This window comes from Heterocephalus glaber, unplaced genomic scaffold (genome assembly GCF_053883595.1).
Source record: "Heterocephalus glaber isolate CG9 unplaced genomic scaffold, H.glaber_assembly_v1.0 deba00001608, whole genome shotgun sequence".
Classification (NCBI taxonomy): Eukaryota; Metazoa; Chordata; class Mammalia; order Rodentia; family Bathyergidae; genus Heterocephalus; species Heterocephalus glaber.
Window position 1 is genome coordinate 875432 of NW_028258379.1, and position 27529 is coordinate 902960.

At 34.5% G+C, this 27529-nt stretch overlaps 1 protein-coding gene across 15 annotated transcripts in view; it reads left to right on the forward strand.

Annotated features, from left to right (window-relative positions):
* The window catches only part of Lrrc9 (leucine rich repeat containing 9), a 130449-nt gene that overhangs the window by 72456 nt on the left and 30464 nt on the right, over positions 1–27529 (forward strand). For all 15 annotated transcript variants that reach the window (XR_015444981.1, XM_087195193.1, XM_021248003.2 and 12 more), the window contains 7 exons: positions 7950–8141; positions 10181–10306; positions 12471–12605; positions 14040–14217; positions 15577–15797; positions 18456–18578; positions 25011–25141. Coding sequence is in view for 14 of the 15 variants with exons in the window: in XM_087195193.1 (XP_087051319.1) it covers positions 7950–8141; positions 10181–10306; positions 12471–12605; positions 14040–14217; positions 15577–15797; positions 18456–18578; positions 25011–25141 (1106 nt within the window). In the remaining variant the exon portion in view is untranslated. The remainder of the gene's footprint in view (positions 1–7949; positions 8142–10180; positions 10307–12470; positions 12606–14039; positions 14218–15576; positions 15798–18455; positions 18579–25010; positions 25142–27529) is intronic.

Here is a 27529-nt window from a genome sequence, read left to right on the forward strand (position 1 = left end):
AAAACTTTTCATTGCTTCTTTATCATTGTGATGAGAGCTATTACTTTATTTACTGGCCTTAAGTATAAGTATTAAACTCCTTCCTTCTTTCTTTTGGTAGGCCAAACCCTTTAAGTAAATAGAATTCTGGTTTCAGTATGCAGCTGAGTAGAAAAATAAGTGTGGGACAAGTGTAGTTTAGTAGAGGCCCTAGGATTTAGATCGCTGGCATTTTTAATTTTTTATGGTTTGCAAGCTGGACCAAAGGTTATGACAGTCATTATAAGTTTGCTTAGGCACAAATTCAAAAACTAAATAGTTCAGTCATACAGTGTACTTGGATAGTGACTGAAGTTAGCTGGCTACCCAGCATTTATTATTTCACAACATGGTTTTGTTCTCCTTTAATACAAAAGTTGCTTTCATCATCACAGCCTGACAGTCTACTTGAGGGATGGATTTCACCATGGTCATTTTTACAGAGAGGGGAGCTGGGCAAATTTTATGCCCACCTGGTATTCATGAATTTTAGGATCAGCAAAAGTGGCTAGATGTAGACTTCAAGTATCTGTCATATGTTTCTAAAAATGACTATTCAGATGTTGCTGTTAGCCAGAACGAAGGTAATCTACATGGGCATATATGTGTAATTTTAAATCATTTTTATAAAATAAAACAGATAACTGAAAGCTAAATACAACAAATGTATGACTTGGAACATTGTTGTAAGAAAAATGTGTTTGGAACGAGCATCCAGGTCAAGAAATAGAACTTGCTACCTGGGAAAAAATCTCCTCGTATAAACCCCTTGCTTTCCTCTCTCCTCAAGAGGTCATCACCCTGACCTCTGCAGTAATCCTCTCCTTGCAGTTTCCCCAACTAGTTCTGTCACCCAAGTATACATCCCTAACACAACTGTTTGACTTTGCCATTCAGACAAAAGTGTACTGTACCTTTTGTTTTTGTCAGTTATTTTTATTTGTTGCAGCTTATCATCATCATCATCATCATTATTATTATTATTATTATTATTATTATTATTATTTGAGAGGCAGCACATACACTGAGTGTAAAAATAGAAATGTAATCTAACAATAAAATATATTCTCACTACTTGCAAATCACCTTTGTACTATGCTGGGGTTTTTTTCCCCATTAAGTTTATTGGTACATTTTAGGTATAAAATACAGTTACATTCATCATTGGGATCTTGTACCATACATGAGTATCTTGGTTCTAATTTTTTTCCCCTTCCCCTGCCCTCCCTTCACCCCCTCCACCCTTCCCTATTTGAAAAGACTTTGTTTCCATTTTTTTCCTTTCTCATATTTTTTCTTTTCCCTTTTTTCCTTTCTCCTACCCCTCCCACTTCCCCTGCACCTTTAGACCTTTTCTTCCTGTTACACAATATCAATTATACATTTTTAAAATTACAATATCAAGATCTAGGAGACATTACCACAGATTTTACAGAATTTAAAAGGGTATAGAAAGAATATTTCAGAAATCTCTTTTGAAATAAATTTGACAACTTCTAAGAAGTACCTTGGAAGACAAATTAATGAAGCTAACTCTGGAGGAAATAAAAATTTGAATAGCACCTATTAAAGTATATTCCTAGCCTGAAAACCTACCTATATGACAACAGCAGGCTCATATACATTTTAACTGATAAATTATATCAAACAATCAAAGCAGAAAAAAGAAGGAACATTTCTCCCCTCACTTTAGGAACTCATCATTGTGCTAATCCTAAAACTGGATAAAGATAATAGAAGAGAAAAGTATGAACATAGATAGAAATTTGCTTAACAAAACAAACTATTAGAAGTCAGATCAGGCAGTATGAAGAAAGTGGTTTTGTTATAGGCATGGCAGTGTTGGTTCAGCATTGGGAGATCCACCCCCAAAAGTCCTCATTTTAACAGAGGAAAGGAAAAAGCCATATGATCTTGTCACTAGTTGGAGAAAAAGTATTGGACTAAATTCTACAGCTGTTCATGGTAAAAGCTATCAGGAGACTAGAAGTAGAACAGAAACTTCTCAACAGATTAAAGACATGTACTCCATACTTCCAGTGAGAATGCCTTATATGAATGGAGAAGATACAATGCTTTCTCCTTAAGGTGGGGACCAAGAGCAGATATGCTTACTCTTTATCTGTCCATTAAACTTTGAAACCTAGGCCCAACCAAAATAGTCTGGCAATAAAATGTCACAATTAGGATAGGATTGGCAAGGTAGAAGCAAAATCTTTATATGTAGATGAAATGATCTCTACAGAGAAAATACTAAGAAATCTCTAGGAGCCCCTAGAACTTGTGTTTGAATTTAGCAGGATTAGAAAACACAAGGTATATATAAAAATTCAGGTCTGTGAATACTTGCTATAAATGAAGAATTGGCTATTGAAATTTAAAAGTTATGTAGGAGTACAAAGGACCTACAAAGTTAAAAACAAAACAAAGCAAAAACAAAAACAGTGTTGGAAGACGTTTAGTACCTAATTTTAAGACTTCTTCTAAAGCTACAGTAATCAAGGCAGTGTTGGTGTAAGAAAAGACATATAGATCATTGGAATAAAACAGAAAAACTAGAACCACACATATATGGTCCACTGAGTTTTGAAAGATTGTTTAACATTAGCATTTAATAGAATATAAACTCAATTCAAGAGGCGAGGAAGAGAGAGTGTTTTCAGCAAATGACACTAGAACACCTGGTATCCGTATATAAAAAATTAACCTCAACCCTTTATTTCCATACATGAAAATAACTTGAAGGGATCTATGAACCTAAATATGAAAGCCTAAAAGTATAAAACTTTAAGAAGAAATTATGAGGGAAAATGTTTATGAATTCAGGTAGCCAAGAACTACCTAGGATACAAAACACATGATGTATAAAAGAAAAAAATTGATAAATGAGATTCCATCAAAATTTAGAACTTTAAATGACATCATGAAAATGAAAAGTAGTCAAACAGACCATATTTACAATGCACATAACCTATGACCAGAATATATAAAGAATTCTTAGAGCTCATTAATAGACAACCCAATTAAAAAGTAGACATAAGAAGATGATAAATAGCCAGTATAGCACAAGGAATGGTGTGCAACTCTAGAATCAGAAAAATACTAATCAGTCCAATAACAAGACTGAATTATACACTCATTAGGGAGATGAAGTTAAAAGTTTTAAAAGCCTTGTCATGACTTTTTCTTTTTGTTGGATTCTCCCGCTTTGCGTTTAATTTGTCACGTCCAATGGATTCATTCTCCTGGGTTTCCTGAGGTTGTGATCCTCATTGTCTTTTCCTAGGGTATTGTCTAAAATTTTTTGGAGTGCCGGTTTGTTATTCATAAAGTTCCTGAGGTGCTCTTTGTCATGAAAGTATCTTATTTCTCTATCAATTTTGAAAGATAGTTTTGCAGGGTACATCAATCTGGGTTGGAGGCTGTTTTCCTTTAGGGCTTGAAATACATCAGTCCAAGCTCTTCTTGCCTTGAGGGTTTGCATGGAGAAGTCTGCTGTGATGCTGATGGGCTTTCCTTTGTATGGGATTTCTTTCTTTTCTCTCACTGCTTATAGAATTTTGTTCTTCTGTTGGATTTCTGGAATCTTAACTATTATATGCCTATGTGTAGATTTTTTTTTGATCAAGGCTATTTGGAGTCCTGTATGCCTCACTTATCTGTATGTCAAGTTCTTTTCCCCTCCTTGGGAAGTTTTCTGCCATCACTTCTGTGAACAGTTTTTTTTTAATGTCATCTGCACACTCTCCTCTTTCTTCATTGACTCCAATCAGTCTTATGTTATTCTTCTTTGCATCGTCTAGCAGTTGCTGGATTGATTTCTTGTGTTCCTTTACAATTTTAAAGCAATTTTTCTTTTCCTAGTCACTAATTGCAATCTTTTCTTCTATATCTGAAAGTCTGTGCTCACATTGGTTCATTTTGCTGTGCAGACTTTCGATGAAGTTTTTAATCTCCTGGAAATCTGTTTGCATCTGTTTTATGGATTCCATTTGTTTCCTATTTGGGATTTCATCATGTTCCTCAGATCCTCTATTTTTTTATCTGTGTACTCTCTAGATTTATTAATCATGTCTTGCACAATGAGCAAAATCTTTGGTGTTATCTGAGTAATTATTTCTGATTTCATTTTTCCCAGATCCTCTTTTGTTGCCAGTTCAGAGAGTCCAGGTGGTTGAGTATCAGATTGTTCTATCTCGTTTCCCTTTAGGGTTGCTGTAGGTGATCCAGATGTCTGTTTTTAAGACTTGTTTATGTGTCTTCTCATTTCCACGGTGGTGGTGGGGTGCTTCTGGCACCCGTGCAGCTCACCTTCTCTGTCCTAGGAGCTTGGGATGGCAGCAAGGGAGCTTCCTTCCGGGTGCTGGGACTGGCTCACCTTCTCTGCCCTAGGAGCTTGAATGGCAGTGGGGGAGCTTCCTTCCAGGTGCTGGGACTGGCTCACCTTCGCTGCCCCTGTACTATGCTGTTTACATCTCTTTTCATTTAAAGATTTTCTTTTCACCGTTTCATTCCCTATGGTTTATAAATGCTTGGGCTTTCTGACCCGAATAGTTTTCCACAGCCTTGACCTTTCTGATTTGCTTAAGATACAACCCTGTATGTCTTCCTTAATAACTAGATCCATTAATTCATTGGAAATGACAAAATGGGGTTATTGGTATTCTATCATTTCTGTTTCTTCTGAATACTTTTACAAAGATACATTTCTCCTTATCTGTTGTTTTATTACCCATTGGTAGTGTTTATATAGAAAGTGCAGAATAAACACTGCACTGAATTGATTCCCTCCTATTTCCCAAAGGTACACAGTTCTTTGACATTGTTTCCATAAGCCATTTCTAGGATCTATAATAGGACATATTCCAGACAATCTAAATGTTTAGAGACATAACAGTATAAGGACTAGTGATGAGAATTAAACATTCAGGTACCAATGAACCTATGGCTCCCGGCTTCACAAGAGTGAGACAACCAGATATGTGCCTCCTATAGTCTTGTCAAACAATGGTCTTGCCAAGAAATGGAAATTGGGTCTGGTACAACCTACAGACCCACTTGCCAGTCTACAGAAGAATATGAAAAGAAGGATATCAGATTTTGTCTTAAGGAAATCAGTAGGGTCCAGGAGCCATTTGGCTGTAAGTCTGATACTTGTAGTGGATCATCTCTGTCAATTTCTTGTGGGGTTTAGAGAGTACACTTAATATAGTGGGTTTTTTGTTTTTTGTTTTTTTACAAATGTTGTTCCTAGGGTTTTGGTTTTATCTATTTGCTCTGTTTTTTATGTGAGGGTTCGGAGAAATTGAAAACCTATACTGGCCCCACCTCTACATTCTCCAATAAGAATTGGTATTGTACATTTATTTAATACTATGTTTGTCCCAGTATCATAAAATCTTATGCTCTATTTTAATCACCCATTTGGAATTCCTCTCTTCTAAGTCTATAATTTTCCTGGGGATATCTCATTTTTGCTAACATTTCCCTTGAGCATGTATCTGACATGGACAGTTTCCATGCTCTTTGTGTTTTTTGTGTGAGTTAATTTGGTTCTACCTCATAGCAAAAAGCAAATGTATTATTGCTACAGTGTTCATCTTGGCCTTATATTATGTATACCCAAGCTAAGACTTTGTTATGCAGGGGAAGGCTGGGCTTGACAAATGGTGGAAAACTAAATAGATATACTGTATTGTTCTTATGGAATATTTTAGCATTCTAAACAAGGTATATACTAAGCTTCATGTCCATCATTCATTCGCCTGAACTACGCTTATCAGGAAAAGAGAATTTCTAAAAGAAAGGTATAGGAATATCCTTTTCTGCTCTGAAAATAGTTCCACTCTAGGTGGAGGTGACTAGAGGATGGATGACAAATATGTATGGCTAATTGCCACCTTAGTTTAGATTACACTCCTAATGTTTTATTTGAACAATACTTGTCACTATCTTATCTTATTGAATGAGAACTCTGTAGTTAAGATGTTTCTGACATCTAGGGACAGCCAGTTTATATTTAGAGAATAAATTGGTATTCCTGAGAAAATTTTGAAAAGCTATTATGGGTTTTCATCTTTGTAAATTAGACTGTACTGTAATTTGAAACAGATTTTTAAACTGAGGCACAAAAAATATTGGAACAGAAAAACATGACTTCAAAACTGAAAATACTATCCCGTGAATATTTATGGAGTTCCTGGGGATACAAAAATGAAGATCCTGCTCTTGTTCTCTAGGGAAGATGCCAATTATCTTTTCACGGTGTGTGGTTCCCAAGTGCTGGTCTGCAGGCAGAGGCCACACAGGGAGACAGAAAAACACCAGTTTTTCATGTAAACTGAAAAAAGAACCACGGAGTAAATTTTTACAAAACAAAACTGATTTTATTTAAAAAGACTTCTTTTTAAGCTTATGCCTTTCATACAGTTTTACTCATAAATATCCTTTTGTTCAAGAAATGACATAGTAAATTAAAGCTTTTGTTTTGTTTTACTTGTCTGTGCTTACTTATGAGAATAACAAGTCAATAGCTGTATTTGGTTTACAGAATTTTTCTTACGTTTTGAAGACCTGTACATTTACAAAATCTCTTGAAAACTGAATCACCATGATAAGTACTGTTTGATAAGTTACAAAGGAGTGCCTAATTCTGTGGTGAACTCAAGGGTTGTTTTAATTAAGCTGTGAAGAAATCTCATTTATTTTTAATACAATAGTTTTCATTTTAAAAGCTGTATTGTACAGTAACTTCTTAAAATTCTCTATCTTTTTATTGTTCTGGATCTGAATTAACTATCTTAAAAGCAAATTTTATTTGCAACAAATATAAGTAACAATTTAAAGTCTTAGAGATTACCTATAAACAAGCAAAATAAATATCTGAATAAATAGCCAGAGTCAAGACATTTAACAAGCAAAAAAAATTTAAATGGCTAATAAAAACACCTGGAAAGATGTTCAACATCACTGGCAATAAACAAGGTAAATTGAAGTAAAACAGGTGGACTGGTGAGTATTGGAGAAAGTGAATATTCCCATTTTCTATTGTTGGAAGAAAATATTGATACAAACTTCTTTGAAAGCCATGTGGCAGTATTTTTAACTCTTAGTGACACAAAAATTCCTGGTCAGGTGTGATGGTACATGCCGGTAATCCCAGCACTCAGGAGGCTGAGGGAGAAAGAGTGCTGCAAGTTCAAGGCCATCCAGGGATATGTAGTGAGTTCAAAATCAGCCTAAACCACATAGCAAGACCTTGTCTCAGAAAACAAACAAACAAACAAAAAGCAAAACCATACAGAAATTCTTAGTACTGGAATTCTCATTTCTAAACATCTGTTCCAAAAAAACTTTTTAAATTACTGTGAAAATGTCATTGTCATTGATATTTGCTGCAATGTTGCTAACAATTAGAAACAGAAAGGTCCCTAGTACAATGTTTAAATAATTATAATAATCCACATTATTTTTCATCCATATTATTTTTCATATTATTATGCAGTTCTGAAAAATAATTTTGAAGAATATGTAATTATCTCTTTTTTTGGTACTGGGAATTGAACTCAGGACCTTGAACTTGCCAGGCATGTGCAGTGCTGCTGCGCTACATCCCTGGCCCAGTGACTGAAATGCATTAGTTCTTGTATGAATCACAGTATTCCAGGGGCATATATAAGGCTCCTAATATTCTTTTTTTTTTTTAGTACCGGGGATCGAACACAGGACCTTGCACTTGCAAGGCAGGCAGCACCACTGAGCTAAATCCTCGGCCCCCGTAATGATCTTGAAGGTATTAACAGGATACAAAATTCTACATAGGAAAATGTTTCCTGTGACAATTTTAAGAAAGCAGTTAAAAAACCAGAAAAAAAGAATTATGTAAATACGAATCATGATTCTCAGTACCACTTCTGCTTTATGTGTTGCAGTACAACCTTGAATATTTGGATGCAAGCCATAACCATGTGATCACCCTTGAAGGATTCAGAGGTCTGATGAAACTGAAGCACTTAGACTTGAGCTGGAATCAATTGAAAAAATCTGGGGATGAAATAAATGTGTTATGCAAACACACCACAAGCCTTCTCACTCTTAATATTCAACACAATCCATGGCAGAAGGTATGCAACAGACATGGTTATGAAAAAGCACGCATTTTGATTTCAAAGCCATTTTCTCACTACTTTGCTATTCAGTAATAGCCAGAAACAGGCAAACTGTGTTTTTGTAGAGTTCTTTTACGTCCTTCATAAAGTATAATGATCAAGTGAATCAAGGGCTATAATTTCATGTCGGACTTTTAGTAATCTCTGTTACTTTAAAAACATTGCTGTTGGCATTCATTCCTCCCCTCTATGCTGTTCTGAAGCTGTCACCAAGATGCCTCCCTTATTTCTCAGTGAATAGAAGTGCATTGGCAATTAGGTCACTCCTGCCCACTCAGCTTCGAGATTTTATGTTGTTTTATACACAGTTTTTTCAGGATAGAAGCTGGTTTTATTGCCAGGTTCTTTAAACAACATATTTTAACTCCCATATGAACAAGCTGTCCAACTTAAATTTTTCATAAAATTAAACTTAAGGTCAAATTTGTCTGTCACAATGATGTGATGAGTTGCCAGATAATTTTTTAATGTTTTGTTCATATTCTTGTTTTGTAATTATAATTTACATTCAGTGTGAAAAACAAAACATTGCTCTAAGAGTAACTTTTGTCATTGCCATTTGCAAGCTTCCAGAGTTTATATGGCTGAATGCCAGAACTCTACTATAATGAAGTACAAGAACCAACACAGAAGCATATTATTAAGGAGGAAACAATTTGATTATAATATATCTTAATCTAGGTTTAAGAAACGTTTTAAAAATTTACTTTGCATTTTGCATTGTTTTTTCTCTATTTTAAGTCCATGAATCACCCACCGTAAACCTGTATTATGAAGTCTTATGTTCTGTTGTAATGGAAATTTGTTTGAACATTATTTTTTATCACCATAAAAATATGCAATTTAAATTTTCAATGGTTATGTTTAAGGATATTTCCAAATATTTTAAATAAACATCAGATTTCTAATTTCAAGAATCTTCCTTGCTCTGCTTCTAAAAGATATATATAAGGCTGTTTTCAACATTTTTAAAGGGACTAAAGAATAATTCATTTTATTAAATTGGCCATATTGCTAAATTTATATTGTTATATTTCTTCTTTTAAGCTCAATATAATTAAAATATATTTTTCTTTTGCCAAAGCAGACTTCCCGGGTGATAACAGTACAGTTATCCTCTTGTTGCCAAGTGGGATATCAGGGACTAAAGAGCCTATTGATAACACATGGTCCTTTCTTCCCGCTGCTCTGAATAAACAGGGCTAGCTAGGGTTGTTCTCTGAACTCTTCTCACCAGTCACTTTTCAGCAGCTCATGGGATTCCCCACCTTCCACCTACAAACAAAAGAGTAGTTCTTAACTGTCATTTAATTTTAACTATTTTATGAAGAAATTAAGCCTTAAGTTTTAGACATAGGAGATATGATTGAAAAATACAGTAAATGTTTAAATATTTAAAATTACTAAAGTAAAAGACACATTGCCATTAACCTCCAGTCAATGTCCTCTCCCCCATTCTTAACCACTTTCTGAAACATTTCTAGAAGTCCTCTTTCGTTAGTGTCTGTAATTGCACTATATTGACTGCATTGTGTCCTGAATCAATTCAGAACATTTATCTTTAATGGTGTTTTGACTTTGGGGATGAGTGTGAAGTTGCGTGGTACTAGATCTAGTGAATAAGATGGATGAGGCTACACCGTAATGTTTTTATTTGACAGGAATTGCTGCAAACATTTGCTCAGGGGCAGTCAACAAGTACGATTAATATGTAATTTAAAAAGTGTATTACAGTAAAAAGAGACAGTACCATTAATCTTCCTCAAAATAAAGTGCTTCCCTTAGATTCACCCACACTTATCCTATCTTCTTGTTACTGTGTCTTTTTTCCTGTATTAATTTTTTAAGTTTAAATAGTCACTGTATTTTTAATCATACCTTGTCTGTGATACACAAGGAACTATATAATTTTGAATTATATGGAAAGGCATAAAGAGACATTTATAATGTATGCAATCTTTTGTGAAAATTAACTTTTTGCCATTTTCCCCAAGCCAGCCACATTGAGGTTGAGTGTTATTGGCAGATTAAAGACTCTTACACATTTAGATGGGCTCCTCATTTCTGAAGAAGAAACAACAGCAGCTCTGAAATTTATTACTGGAACAAAGATCACTCAGGTTGGATTGTACTATTTAATATTTCTTGTGTGCTATTTGGAACTTACAAATAATGTTTCTCATACTCATTTTCTATCTTTAAGATTTCATATTCCTTCTTATATGTTAATTAAAAATTAGTAGTCATGCCACTGGATTGTCCTCTGTTCAAATGTACCCCATTTAAATATCAACTGGCTATGTGGATTCTCTTGGTAACAGCCCTGAACATGAGTGGTGGTGAACCTTTTAGAGCTTTCAATGATAACAAACAGCTGGCTGCCACATGCCTGCCAGAGGTTTGCCGCCACTGTTCCAGGATAACTGCTTTTTTCCTAGTCACCCAAACTCACCAGAATCCTTTGTATAATATTAATGAAAATTAACGACTTTCTGAGGATCAGGTAAGCTTAGAGGCTTCTAGAAACTGTTTAATGAATCATCTACTTAGGGTTGACATTATATATGTCTGGCTGAAAAGAACAAAACCTGTTAACATGGGGGAGGGGATATACCTATTTATCCAGATTAGGAATTCTATACTTTAGCCAAAATAGTTTCAATATTCTCAATATCTATATTCTAGTTATCTAGCTCTTTACTTTTTGTAAGGTATTTAAATATTAATTTCTTAAACAATGTAGTCTTGTATTTTTGATCTGTTCAAATTGAAGGGGAAAACCTTTTTTGTTGATAAAAGTATAATTAGCATTCCTGAAGAATACCTAGGAAAATAGAGACTTAACCTACAATAAAAAAAATTTTAATGCAATGTGATATTGACAAATAGACCAATAGAACAGAATAAAAAACCTAATAGAGACCCATACATCTGTGGAAACTTGAAAAATAGCAGAGTTGCCTTTGCAGGTCAGAGAGGCTATTTAATAAAAGGGACTGAGACAAGTACATTGAACACCTCACTGCAAAGGCAAAACCAAAACATATTAGAAGAAAATATCAGAGATTGTCATTAAGATATTGAATTAAGGAAGACTTTATTGGGCCTGAAACAAAGATCATAGACCATCAAAGATTGAGTTATCTTCAAAGGACACCATAATGAAAATAAAAAAGACAAAGTAATACTGAGAAAAGAAATTTGCAACACGATGTCAAAAGATATTCTTTACCCATCCAGAACATACAAGGAAAGAGACAAGTGAACAGAAAACATTGAACAGACATTTCACTGGAGAGAAAATTAGAATAGCCAGTTAACTTAGATAATATGTGTCACCACATCAGTATTCAAGAAAATGAACATTAAAATCATAACAACCTACTGATTATTAAAGCCTGACAATATCAGTTTTCAGCAAGAATATGAAGTAACACTTATAATTGGTACAATCACTTTGGAAAAAAGTTTGGCATTATAAACTACACACATGTAGGTGCACACGTACATATGTGCACAAGCACGCATATCCCATACAGCTGAGCAAGTTTACTTAAGGGCACAGGCTCTGAAGAAGCACTTGCATGTATGTACCAAGAGACATGCACAAGAATATACATGACAGCACTTTTCATAACAACAAAGATTGAATCAATCTTAGTATTCATCAACAGGAAGGTCATTAAGGGAACGCTGTTCAGCAGTGACATGAATATATTCCAGCCACATATACAGGAGAAGCATTGATTCACCTTGTGAATATGATGTCAAAGAAAAAAAACCAAGCAGAATAAAAGATGTATTATTTGGTTTACATAAAGTTCACATATACTCAAGACTAAATATATTGTTTAGGGACATAAACATAGACTATTAAAAAAAGCAAGTGAATACTAGAAAAAACTGAAATAGGGATTATTCTAAGGCAAGAAGAGGAAAGAGCTTAGGATGGGGCCCATAGCAAATGTACAGGGAATTAGAAAAATACCAGCTCCCAAGCTGGCTTTATGAGTGATTGCCGTATATGTGTGTTTGTATTCTAGTAATTCTTTTCAAAGTTTTAACAGTTTTATCTTGTAATAATTTAATGTTTCTAGAGCATAGAGCAATCAAATGAATAATTAAAATATATCCAGATATTGAAAATACTTTAAGGCAAAGGAAATGTTCTATTTTAAAATTATTTATTGGATTATGCACTTTCATTGGGAATAATACTCTTAATCTATGTATTAATGAACCTGTATTATTTCTTCTATTCACCTTTTTTTTCTGTCTTATTAGTCATGTGTCTTATGGCACTGTAGTACTAAAGAGGAGAGACCACGGACACTAAGCATATGGCCTTCTGCCAAAATTCTGACACAGATTTCAAAGTTAGGACCGTGTTTACATCTGAGTGGAAACTGGTATTTGAAGGTAAAGGCTAACTTTATTAAACCTAATATAAAAGCTTAATTTAAATTAAATTTTTAAGTCAACTTTGGTCTGCGTATCATAAAAGAAGGCACAAACAGGTAAGGAACAGAAAATTGGAAGAGATTAATGAAAATGAAATAGGCAAGGAACACTTAAGATTCACCTTCTTGGTAAATTTCAAACATACAGTATTTTTAACTTTATCATATTGTATATTAAATCTCCTGAACTGCTTTATCTTGTATTACTGAAATATTGGCCCCTTGACCAACACCTCTGTTCCCCTTTGCCTCTAGCCTCTGGTAACCACCATGCTACTCTCTGCTTCTATGTTAATTGAGATCTACATTAATTAGAGTGTACATATGATTGAGATTATGCACCATTTAATTCACAGTGTATACATATCAAATGAAGTTGTATGTATTAAATGCATACAATTGTAAATTTGTTACATCTCAGTAAACTTGAAAAATAAAAAAGACAATATTATTATTCGGAAATAAATTTACTACATTTCAAAAAATAAAGTAAGAAGTGGACAGATGTCACAGGGAATAGGCTTTGACTCTTATTACGACAGAACTGGATATTTGGACTAAAGACATACTATAAACTAAAGGACTGTTTTTGATGTATGTTACAGTAGGCCAGCAAACTTTAAAGGATCAGAGCCAGAGATGAAGCCAAAATTGGGTGGCAAGGGACTGAGAATAGGGGAATGAGTCAGAGTTAAGCAAAGGACAAGGGGAAAGGGCATAGAGCACTGCCAATTTCTTGCTGTGTAAGGTCGCCTGAACTTACTAAACCTCTGTCTAGCGCCTGCATGATAGACGGGAACTGGGCTAACAGAAAATAGGAACTTAACAAAGATAGAAACTGGGTTAAGAGAAGCTCTTGAAAATGAAAGGTATTAGTGGCGTTATTTTTATTACGGGATGTGTACTGAAATTGACTGTAGCGCAGGCCCGGTGACAGCCTTGGCTGACCCCCATGGAGAGTTCTGGAATTAGAACAATCCCTTTAAGTTAGTTGCAAGTAGGACTGAGATGGCCAGGCTATTGCCTGTCTCCATCATTGGCTGTGGGGCAACCTGGAAAGGACTCTGACCTGGAGAGGAACAGCAGCCCCTGCAGGGCCAGGAGCTGAAGGTCTCTGCCAACAGCACTCCTAGCAGCTGGGACATGTCCTGCACTGCAGTGGGAACTGCCCAGTTCATCACAGTGTCCATAGGACCACAAAACCCCCTTAGGAATTATAATCTTGTCAAATTTTGCTTGTGTAAAACAAGAGCTTTGCAATATTTTTAGTTACTGAAGGAATTCTTTTGATATTTATCAAATTTCTATTATTATTTCATTGGCCTTTTTAATCTTATTGATTGAATTTATTTACAAGATTCCAAAGTAACATACAATGTGAATTATTGTATAGATAACTGCCTTAAATTTAGATGGACAGCATCTCTTTGAGATCAAAAATTTAGAAAAATTGGAAAATTTGAAATGGGCATCATTCAGCAATAATAATCTGACTAAAATGGAGGGCCTGGAATCCTGTATTAACTTGGAAGAGCTCACACTTGATGGAAACTGCATCGCAAAAATAGAAGGTAAGGTACTTGAGAATCTTGAAGTCTCAAAGCATGAATGTCTATATAATCCGCATGAAAAATTAATGACACTGAGGAACAGCTTTAGAGAAATTCTGAGAAAGTTTTCTGCAGAGTATTCTAAATATCAGGTGGGATTGTGACAAACAAGTACACATAGCAAGCTGACTTGCACCTCTGTCTGTGCCAGCGGTTCCTATCTGTTTCCAAAACTTAATGAGACAGTTCTATAAATGGATGAATTAAAAAGATAAAACAGCCTAGTTCATTTTTCAAAATAAATTAAGGTCACATTTGGAAATGTTAAGGCTTTTAACAAAAATAAAAATATATTCTCTGGAGAATAAATCAAATGTACTATATATAACTTTGCTATGGATCCACAAATACAATTAAACAGCTTTAGGTAATGTCTCAGTAATAATGAGACCAATATATTTTATTTGACTGTTTAAGTAAAGTTTAGTATTAGAACATGTCTTGTGGGGTCAGAGAGAAAACAGAGACTTTACCTGACTCCCCTCCACCAAGATTTAGAGTACATGATCTGATAACTTTTTCCCAGCCTTGTCTTATTCTAGCCCTTATTTAATATTGTGAATCTAGGAAGAAATAGAAATAAACCTTCTAGGACTTGTTAACAGCTTCCTCTTATTCTCTCTCTCCAAAAATCACTCCATTTATTTCCATAACCTCTTAGAAGTACATTTTAGTATGTCTACTTTTCATGGATGAGGAAACTGAGGCTCAGAAGTTACATAATGTATCTGTCATCCCAAACCTAGTTGAAACCAGCTCTGACTCCAACATTCTTATCCTTCAAGTGATCTGTCCTGGCTACAAATTAAAGTGCTTACAGTATGTAATATATATAGGAGTAGATCCTTGTGAGAGGTATCATTTTCAGAACTTCAGTGGTTTTAAGCATACAATGGCAGAAGTAGGCTAAATAATTATCTTTAATTCAGATGATTTCATAATGAATCACCCTTTTCTAAGTTTTATACTCTAGATTCTTACCTTTAATGTTTTAAAATGTGGACTAGTGATTATTTGGAGCTTTGTGTTGTCATGAAGGTGAAAATCTTAATTAGGTACGCTATTGTAAAAGTTATTTGAAAAGGAGAATAAGTATTTCCTATATAGTGCTTTTCCTTAACAATTAGAACAGATCTACATAGAAATTCAAAATTAAAATATGATCCATGGCATCGGCTTTTGTGCACAAGATTATATCCTTCTGAAACAATAGAATCCTTAAAAGCTATTTGAACTTAGAGTGTTACAGTAAAATTATTTTTTAAATTAGCCTTTCAGAGGCTCATGAATTTTTCCTTGAATTTGCTTATTGTTTTCTAGGCATTTCCAAGCTGACTAAGTTAACCCGCCTCAGCATAAATAACAACCTTCTTACTGGTTTGGAAAAGCACACTTTTGATAACATGCTTCATCTTCACTTCCTTTCTCTTGAGAATAACAGAATTACTTCACTGAGTGGTTTACAAAAGACTTTCACTCTAATTGAATTATACATAAGCAATAATTATATTGCTGTCAATCAGGAGATCTACAATTTAAAGGTGACCAGCTGGGGTGTTAATTCTTTGTGTTTTTAAACATTTATTGTTTATACTATGAAAATAATGAATGTTCACTGTGTAGAATTTGGAAAGTGTAGAAAAATATATATAAGAAAATTAAGAATAACAAAGTTAACATGCATTCAGTGTGTGTGTGTGTGTGTGTGTGCGTGATCACAATTAGATAAGTTTCTCGGGTAACTTTTTTAATATTCAAACCCACTCCTCCTAACAAGTACATCTTCAATATTGCCAAAACTTCCCGCTTTGATAGGGGAATAGGATTCTGTAGCATTCTCTTCTGTCAGTACAACTCTTGATTATCTCTCACTGTTCCTACCAGTGGTTCCAACTCTTTCTGCTCACTTTTACTCAGATTTACTCTCCTTAATTCCCCTCAGGGAAGCACAAATTTAAGGCTACTGTATAACAGTCTTCACTAAAAGTTTGAACAAAACAGAAGCTTTCTACAGTGCACACTAGGAATTTACTTAAAATATACAATATTGTGTGACTTCATTGTTTCTTGAGTTTATTGGCCACTTCCTTGCTCTGAGTTTCACACTGGCCTCTCATTTTGCTAATACCATATTTCTAGGAACCTTATCTCCTACCAAAAACCATGTCCATTTTCTGACTTTCCTCACATTCAGGCATCTCCCATTCTTTTCTTCTAAAGCTACAGAAGGGACATTCAGGCATCTCCCATTCTTTTCTTCTAAAGCTACAGAAGGGACCCGGTCATCAGCATCAGTAACAAAATAAGCCATTTCACATGGTCACAGAGAGATTTTACTCCCTCTTGCTTTAATCTCTCCTGTTCACACCTACTTAGGACCCTGCCTTTACAGCAAAAATACATGAAAGGGTCTGGTCTAATAAGAAAGGACATTTTCCCTTAAGAAGAATTTTACTGACCTCCTTAGAAGACAAAAGCACTCCAGTTTTATCTTTTTTTCAAATGGCAGTCAGTTTCTTTCATATCTGTTATCCCTGTATGCACACTTACATACTACTTGATAGACCATTATTCCATAAACAAAGTATATGCAATGTGATTGGAAAATACAATGAACATTTAAAAATTTTTTAAAATAATTATTACAGTAAAAGGCACATTGCCATTAATTCCCCTGGAAATATCCCCCCTTGCTTTAAACATATTTATCCCACTTGTCCCTTTCTGAAGCAGTTCTAGGAGTCCTCGTTTATGGGTGTCTTTAGTTGTGCTGTTATGGTGACTTATGAGCCTGAATTGATTTAAAACGTTTACCTTTCATGATCATTTTGAGTTTGGGGAAGAGCAAGAAGTCTCATGGTACCAGATCCTGTGAATAAGGTGGATGAGAGCACACTGGAATGTTTTTAGGAGCTGCCTTTTTGTTGGACAGCACTCAGCAACATCATTCACTGAATTTTCTGTTCCACTTTGTAAAGACATATAAGAGGACTTTCAGAACTGCTGCAGAAGTGGCAAGAATGGTGTAATAAGTATACTGAAGCAAGAAGAAATATTTTGAAGCCTTTTACTGTAATAACAATTTTAAATTAAACATTTACTGTATTTGTAAATGTTTGACATTTTGATTATCCCTTGCATTGTCCTAAATATATCAACATTCCCTCTAAGCCTTTACCTCTGATAGATAATACATATACTACCAATCCTAAAAGGGATTCTGATCATATAATATAGACCACTGAAATACTCGTATTGCACAAAATTATACTGTTGCAGTCTGAAAGAGTAACCTTTGGATTTAAAAGTTTTCTTAAAAACAGTCAAATTTTACATCACTGACCATCAGAGAAATGTAAATAAAAACAACCCTGAGATTCTGTCTCACTGCAGAAAGAATGGTTATCATCAAGAAATAAAATAATAATAAGTGCTGGCTAGGATGCAGGGAAAAAGGAGTCCCTTTTTCCCTAGTATGACCACTGTGGCAATCAGTATGACCACTGTGGCAATCAGTATGGAGGTTCCTCAAAAACTAAAACTAAGAATTTGATTTGACCCAGCTATTACTCTTCTAGATTATCTTCCCCTAAGAGTTGAAGACACCACATTACAGTGATACATGCTTACTCAACGTTTATAGCAGCACAATTCATAATTGTTAAATTTTGGAAATGGCCAGTGTATCTATCAACAGATGAGTAGATACAGAAAATGTGCTATTTATACACAATGGAAGTTTTCTGCTATAAAGAAGGATCCATTTGTAGGAAAATGGATGTGCCTTGAGACTATAATGTTAAGTGAGACAAATCAAATACACGAGTTTAAATATCATATGATTTCTCTTATATGAGAAACCCAAAATACAAATAAATTAAAGAACAAAATAAAAGAGAGATAATAGGAAATAAAGAGGTAGGCCTTTTACAAAGGAGAAGGGGACCAAGAGAAGAGGGACAGGGAGTGAGGAGGAAAAGGGGATGATAAAAGAATTAAAATGTGTTATATAGATGCAGCAACTCCCCATGATGAGTGTAATCATTATGTTCTTCAAATGTCTACTAATAAAATTAACACATTCTATAAAGTTCTAGAGAATTAAAATAATTCAAGGATTATTAACCTCTTAAAAGAAAAAACTTGCTGGAGTGTGAGATAATATACAAGATGTAAATGTCTATCTTTTTATTACCTAGGGTTTATGCAACTTGGTAATTCTAGACATGCATGGGAACATTATTTTATGGAATCAAGAAAACTACCGGTTGTTTGTAATATATCATCTTCCAGAACTGAAAGCTTTGGATGGAATCTCAATTGTAAGTTGTTTTATGGCTGATAGTATTTGATCTAAGCTGTATATTCACATATTCATTGGCCATGATAATTTTGAACATTGCTTTATCACCAGCATGATACCACAACTTAGTATGCTTATTAAAATCTCTTTTCCAAAGCTCCATTTAGATCTAGATTTAAACATTTTTTCATCTGGCCAATTCCTAATTATCTAAATTGAGATGGTAAGGAAGGGAAGATGATGCATACATTCATACCCAGTGAATTGAAAGACTAAGACTAAAGAGTGCAATTTTATGGAACAGGATAGAAACGCTAAGCTCTAGAGCACCACCATCCTCTTGGGCCTATTTCCTGAAAAAATACAATTGTTAAAAATTAAGGAAACTATATTTGAACCAACAAATGCAGTAGGGCAATGTTACTAGCAAATGGTAAAGAAAAACACAGAATTTAGGACTGAGTACAAAAGCAATACTTGGAGGGTTGGATTCTTAACAAGCAAGTTCATTTGGGCCTCCTGATTTCCATGTAACAGGATAAGTACATGACAAGAGAGCTCCCATCAGAATCTCATCAAGTTTTCTAAAAAATTGAGAGAGTCACGATTATTTCATACTCTGAATTGCTCTGAAAAGATTACTAATATCTGCCCTAAGCTTTTCCACAGCCTTCCCCACAATGGAGTCTAAACCATCCTCATTCCAGCCAACACAAATTCTCTATAATTTTTAATACTGGGTTTCATTTAGTTGTTAGCTTTCATTGAGGATTGCTTTTAACATAGTCTCATGAAACTGCATTTGTTCTGAAAATATTGTTGAAGATCTTATCCTTCCCTTATCTCTGTGTCCTCATTTGAAAGATCACAGAGAAAGTACTTTTAGAGATAAGCATAGGAGAAAAAAAATTTCCCCCCAAAGGGAAAATTTTGTTCTTTTTACTGATAATAAGTATTATTTAACTAATTTCCTTTTCACTTCAACATCTAAAGGCTTGGTACCAAATTTAGAATTCAATATTAGAAACTCTATAAGATCCTACAGTCTCTCTGACCCTAGCCCTAATTTGTATCTATTCTAACTAACATTGTTCTTACTCTTGATCTTCATTTGTGATTTGTACTTTACTGTTTGATTATTTGTATTTTCTGTAAGTTGCCACAAGTTCTTTGTGGATTGAGGTATAATATAAATACATGAATTAATAATGGGACATGAAATCTAGACAGAAGAATTTGGACTTTAAATGGATACAGTGGGAACTAATTGAAGATTTTTGATTATGGGAATGATATATTTAGAACTTTGTATTAAGAAACTTAATCTAATAGTGTTTACAGTGGTACAGGGAAGAGTAGTGAAAGACTATTTGTTAGAATAGTTTATATATGAAGTAATGAGAACCCCAGCCAAGAAGAAGGAACTTTAAAAATAGAAGCCGAAAGGTGTGAGAAATACTGGGGAAAACTAGAGGAATTTTCCAGCCCATTCAATTTGGAAAGCAAGAAAAGAATAAAACCAAAGATCTACAAGGTGGGAGTCCATGCCAGTAAAAAATATCATAACAGAATAAGAGAACAAGAAGAAAAGCAGTTTTCAGGAATGAAATAATTAGTATTGGACACAATAAGATTTATTTATTTACTTATTTTTGTTTCTTGAGATAGGGTCTCATTATGAAATTTAGGCTGGCTGCAAACTTGGGGTGATCCTCCTGTCTCAGCCTCCCAGGTGCTGGGTGTGTATACACGAACTTTTGTGTGATAATAGATAATCTGACTGGAGATGTTAAGGAAGCAGTTGAAATCACTGGACTTAATTGGGTATGGAAATTTACACTTGTTTAAATTTAAAAGTAATATAAAGAGATTTGAGAATTAAACTCATGCATAAGATTGTCTAAATAAAGTGAGTAGCAAAGAAAGATAATCTAAGTGAGACTTTAAACTTTCATTAGAAAACACAAAGAGGAAAAGAAGCCATGAAAAGTGAATCAGAGGGAAGTAAAGGAGCATTACAATTCTATAATTTTTGAGATGTACATAGACTTTAGAAAGGAGATGGACCAAATCATTTATTCAAGGAACTACAGAGAAGTTACATAACTTGTTCTAAGTTATGCAACTCCTTATTGGTAAATCATAAACAGTTGAGCCTCATTCTCTGTCCAAAATTCTCTAGACATATAATCACATTGTTTTCTTTAGAGTGGTAGTGGAAACCAAGGAAAGACAGACAAAACAGTAGTTTGAGTAGTTTTTATTTTATCTACTCTTCTACATTTATTTTTAAAAGATTATTTTTGCATGAAGACATATCCTCATTTCAGATATGATGTTTTAATTGAATAACTAAAAAGAGAGTTTGAATAAAAATAAATTAAATACTATAATCAATTTTATTCAGGGCAAATTCAGCCATTTGTCTAAAATATAACCTGCCACCTGTTTTTGTAAAATTTCATTGCATATTTAAGCTTGTTTATATATAGTCTATAACTGCTTTTATGCTATAATGGTAAAATTAAATAGTTTTAACAGCTATTGTATTGACTGGCTCTTTACAGGAAAAATACAGAACAAATTTACCAGTCCCTGATGTAGAAGGATAGTAATCGAATATTGTTAGTATGATTATGAAACCACAAAAGCTAAATTAGTGCGTTTTTTAAAAGCTATTTGTGGGTTATATTATTTGAGATTCAACCAGAGAAACAGAACTAGTAAGATGGGGAAATGTATATGTGTTTTTAATATATGCAAAATATATAATATACATGTATATATAATGTAAGTATTGTGTATTATATATAACATATACACATACACATATACAAATGAATACTTAAAAATTGCTACCTAAGCAACTCCAAAATGCATAGGGCAGGCCATCAAAAAAATGTTCATGGGCAAGTTGGAGCTCACAGAAATGGTCCAAATCTGCTATCCATAGATGAATTTTTTCTCCTTTAAGAAGCCTCAACTTTGTTTTAAGGCTTTGACAATTGCTTGCATTAGGCCCATCAAGATTGTCTAAGATGGTTCCCTTATTAAAGGTCAACAAATCAGGAGCTTTATATTTGGAGGATGCCTGTGCAGCAACATCTAAATTAGCTTAATAGAGTAGGGACTATAACCATACATATTTTGAGCTTTGTTTTTTGGTGCATATTTACCTAGGATTGTTGTGTCTTCTTAGTAGAGTGATCCTTTTATCAGTAGTTAATGTCCTTCTCTGTCTCTCGTAATTTTCTATAATTTTTTGTTTTGGTACCAGGTATCAAACTCAGGACCTTGCACTTACAAGGCAGGCAGCGGCACTACTGGGCTAAATCCCCGGCCCTTCTGGTAATTTTCTTTGGTTGAGGTCTATTTTTAAAATTAAAAAAAATTTTTTTAATACATGTTTGCAGTACACAGTGATTCCATTCATTGTGGGGTATTGCTAGATGTACATAAGCCATATTGAATTCTTTTTTTTATTCTGTTCCTCTCCCTTTTTCCCTCCTCCCTCCATCTCTTGGTTGAAGTATACTTTATCTGAAGTTCATATATCCACTCCTACTTTCTTTTCATTAATATGAGTTTGGTATATCGTTTGCCATATTTTTACCTTTAACCTGCATATATGTTATATTTGAAGTTTCTTGTTCATATCATATAGTTGGATCATAATATTTTAATCTACTGCTAATATAATTGGTGAATGTAGACCATTTATATTTAATGTAGTTATTGACATGTTAGGGGTTAAGTCTGCCATTTTGATTTTTGTTTTGTATTTGTTTTCTGTCATCTTTTTTCTGTTTTGTTTTTCTTGCTTTCCTATGAGTAGTTGAACGTTTTTTTAGAATTCTATTTTTATCTACAATATTTTTAATTAATGTCTCTCTATATATTTATCTTAGTAGTTGCTATCAGTGTTACCTGTATACATGTTCAAGTCTAATGATGTTGACATTTTCTGTCAATTTGGGAGAAGAGTAGAAATTTGACTTCTTTTTAAAGTTATGTTTTTTGCCCACTGTTTCTAATACATTTGAGAACTTCATCAGATAATGATATTGTTTTTCATTTCAACCTATCCAAGATAATTTAGGAAATACTTACATGAAAGAAAGCCTATTGTGCCTTCTTCTTTCCTAGTATTCTAAAATTCTTTTTATTTGTTTCAAGAATTTCCTTTAGCCATTTTAGGACTGAGGTACTGGTGAAATTTTGCATAATTTTCTTTCATCTGAAAATGTCTTGACTCTCTTTTTTATTTCTGAATGATATTTTCTCTGGATATAAGATTCTGGGTTGACAATTATTTTACCACTTGAAAAATGTGCCACATCCTCTGGTTTCATGGTCCTTATGAAAAATCTGCCATTATTCAAATTGTTTTCCTCTTATAGGTAAGATCTCATTTCTCTCTCACTGCCCTCATGATATTTTCTGTCATTAATTTTCACAAATTTGGTTATGATTATGATTATGTGTCCTTGCAGTGACTTGGGAGAATTTTGTGTTTTGGATTTCCTCAGCTTCTTGAATCTGTAGGTTTATGTCTTTTGCCAAATATAGAGAGTCCTCAGCTATTATTCCTTTGAATACCTTTTCAGTTCTACCCTATTTCTCTTCTCCTTCTATGAATCCAATCGTACAAATGTTAAATGTTGATTCTAGTCCCACAAATCCAGCATATGAAGCTCATTTTCTCTTTTGTGTTCATATTGGGTAATTTCTATTTATTATATTATCTTCAAATTCACTGATTCTTTCCCCTTTTCTCACCATTTGTACTTGATCCTAGCCAAAAGGCCAAGAAGTGATTATCTATTGAGCTCATCCATTGCATTTACTTGGTTGTAGTATTATTCAGTTCTAATATTTTTTAATTCATTCTTCATATCCTCTATTTCTTTGCTGATGCTTTTTCTTTACTGATAGTTTCTGTTTTTTTCATTTGTTTTAAGTATGCTCAGTAATTCCCAGTTGAAGCGTTTTTGTGATGGCTTCTTTGAAATCCTTGTTGGTTAATTACAAATATCTGTGTTGCTTCAGAGGTAGTGTTTGTTGATTATCTTCTTACACTCAAGTTGAGATTATCTTGGTTCTTGGCATCATGAGGGATTTTTCTGTTTTAGTCTGGACGTTGTGGTTATTTTCACAGACTGCAGATCTTACCCAAATCTTCTCTTTTAGCAAGGCTGTCTTGACACTGCACCAGTAAGAAGCAGGGGCACTGATTTGTTGCTGTCAGGTGGAGGTAGAAACCCAAATTCTCCATTTCGGCTGTCTGAACTGCACGAGGTGTGTGCTCCATTAACTGCTGGACCAGGGTGGGAGTTCATGCTTCCCACCAGGCCTCCATCGATTCATTCTGGTTGGAAGGAAAGAGACTCCTTGTGACCATTCTCTATTCACTCATCCTGGAAGAAGGCAAGAGTGCCTCACTAGTTTTCCACAGGCACCTCATTATTACTGGATATAAGTGAGAATCCAGTCTCGCCATGTGGTCTCCAGTAACACATTGTTGTTTATTTTTGTTTTTGTTTATGGGGGTGGAATTGCTGCTGGGAGGAAATGAAAATCCAAGCTGATGCTCATCAAGGGGACGATAGAGAAGTGCCTTATCATACATAGCTGGGCAAGTCTAAGCACCCCATTTTGCTTTTACTACTGGGAATGGAGGTAAGACCACCATTTTTGTGGCGTTTAGCTGGAGTAGACTTATTATTGTCTGAAAACTTTCTATCTTGCGAGACCTCCCCCTTCAAAGTCTTTTCACTAGAGAGAGCAGGCCTTTTTCTGTGCTTTATTTTATTTTTTTCTTGTTGACATTTCTGGGTTTCTGCCTACTCCCATCACCCAGTATAACAATATGAGACAAAAAGAAAATCCATGGTATCATTTCTCAGGTCCCAAGGTCCCTAGCAGGTCTGCTTCCTCTGAATCTTTCAGTACACTTCTGTTTGGTTTATATGTAGTGTACAGGGATTTTCACTATACTAAGGAGGATGACTTAATTACATTACAAATTTTGGAGCCAAGTATCTGACACCACAATGATTTTAGTCCATAGATGCCTGGCATAAAGACAGAAACAGCATGGCAGAGGGGCATGAAGGAGGCAGAGGTGCTCAATGCATGGCAGCTAGGAAGCAGAGAGAGAGAGGAGGGGCTGGGAATAAGAGTACACCATTCCCGGTCAGCCTCCACTGAACACCTCCAACTGGGTGCTACCTCCTAACAGCACAGGCAGGTACTGCGTGTATCAGTGGATGAATCCAGGGATGAGTATGAAGGCCTGTCGCCTTCCACACATGTGAGACTTTGGGGGAACATTTTAGATCTAAACCATAACAAAGGAATAGGGAGAAATGAGTCCACTCAGTTTTATCAAGAATCAGAGAATTAATCATCTGTAACAGAAAACATAATTTTCCAAATATAACTTATATAGGAAACACCAGAGACTGAGACTGCAAAAGATTTATTTGGTGGCCGACTTACCTCTGACATGATTGCAGAAAGACAAGGACATTCAAACTTTGCCCAAATGCAAGAACTTAATTGGACTACATCATCCCTCAGGTATAATCATTTTATATCCTTTTTGATATTATAATTAAATATGTAATTATCATTTTCTGATATCCCTTTATTTTTGAAGCAAAACATTTATTGGTACATTTTAGATAAACATAATGATAGCATTCATTACAAGAATTTGTACATGTACTCCAATATATCTTGCTTCTTCTTTTCCCATTCCCCCTACTTCAACCCCTCTTCCCCTCTTTATTTACAGAAGCTTTGTTTCCATTTTTTTCTATCCTCTTTTTTTTTCTTGTCTCATCTTTCCTTTCCCCCTCCCCTCCTTTGTTCCCCTCCCATTTGAACATTTTTCCCATTTCCTAATGTCTATTATACATTTTGGTCCTTATTTCCATTTTTGGTTTCTCACACCAGAGAAACAATGCAGTGTTTAGACATGTCTGTCTGATTTATATCACTTAAGAAGTATGGTCTCAAGGTATATCCATTTAGCTGGAAATGTCTCGAGCTTAGCCTTCCTTATGGCACTGTATAAAAAAAAAACCCATATCTTCTTTATCCAGTCATCAGTTGATGGGCATTTGGACTGTTTCCAAGATTTAGCTATTACAAACTGTGCCACTATAAACATGGTGTGGATATATCACTGTAGTATGATGGTTTTGGAAAGATACCAAGAAGGGGAATAGCTTGGTCTAATACCCCTAGTTTTCATTTTTGAAGAATCTCCACACTGATTTCCACAGTTATTACACCAGTCTACACTCCCACCAACAGTGGAGAAGGTTCCTTTTTCCCCACAGCCCCTCCAGCATTTGTTATTGGTTCATTTCTTGATAGTAGCCATTCTTTCTGGGATGAGGTGGAATCTCAGCATTGTTTTCATTTGTGTCTCTCAAATGACTAGTGATGTTGAACATTTTTTCATATATTAATTTCCTGTTCCTATTTCTTCATATGAAAAGTGTCTATTCATTTCAGATGCCTATTTTAGGATTGGTTCTTTACATTTTTGGAGGGGTCTGATTTTTTTTTAAGTTATTTATATATTCTAGGTATTAGTCCTTTGTCTGAGGGACAGCTGGAAAAAAATTTTTCCCACACTGTAGGTTGTCTGTTCATTCTGTTGGTGGTTTCTCTTGCTGTTCACAAGCTTTTTAATAAGATGAGGTCCCAATTGTTGATTCTTTGTGATAGCTCCTGTGCAATTGGAGTTTTGTTCATAAAGTCTTTGCCTACACCAGTGTCTTCAAAAGTTCTACCTATTCTATCTTCCAGCAGATTTAGTGTTTCTATTTTAATACTTGCATCTTTCATTAATTTTGATTTTAGGTTAGTACATGGTAAAAGATATGAGTCTAATTTTATCTAGAAACTCTGGTTTTCCAGCATTATTTATTAAACAGGCTTTCTTCCAGTTGAAGGTGTTTGGCAGCTTTGTCAAAAATAAGGTGGCTGATTATGTCTGGAGTTGTTTCTGCATCTTCTAATCTGTTCCACTGGTCTTTGGGTCTTTTTTTTGCCAGTACCATGCTGTTTTTATCACAGTAGCTTTGTGTAATATAATTTCAAGTCAAAGATTGTGATGTCTCCTGCCTTGCTTTTGTTGACCAGAATGGCTTTTGCTATTCTAGGTCGCTTCTGGTTCCAAATGAATTTTATGATTGATTTCTCTAATTCTGTGAGGTATACTGTTGGAATTTTGATTGAGATTGTATTAAATCTATATAACAATTTTGGAAGTATGGCCATTTTCACTATATTGGTTCTTCTTATGCAAGAACAGGGAAAATCTTTCCACTTTCTGATAGCATTTTCGATCTCGACTTTCAGAGTGCCGTAGTACTGTAGTTTTCAGTGTAGAGGTCTTTTATTTCCTACGTTAGGTTGATTTCTAGGTATTGGTTTTTTGTTGGGTTTTTTTTTTGGATAGTATTGTGAAATGTCTTGTTTCCCTAATTTCTCTCTCAGTGAATTTGTTGTTCATGTCCAGGAATGTTCCTGATTTTTGAGTGTTGACTTTGTATCCAGATAAACTACCAAATTGAGTTATTAAATCTAAGTCTTTTGGTGGAGTTTTTTGGGTCTTCTATGTAGAGTATCATGTCAACTGCAAATAATAATTTAACTTCTTTCTTTTCTATCCTTATTCCTTTTGTTTCTTTGTCTTGTCTAGTTGCTCTGGCTAGTGTTTCCAGAACTATATTGAACAAGAGAGGTGACAGTGGAGATCCTTGTCTTGTTCTTGATTTTAGAGCGAAAGTTTTTAGTTTTTCTCCATTTAATATGATGTTGGCTCTTGCTTTGTTATAAATGGCCTTTATCAGATTGATATAAAGACCATCAATTCCAATTATCTGTAGAGTTTTCTTTTTAATCATGAATGGGTGTTGGGCCTAGTCAAATGCTTTTTCTACATCTATT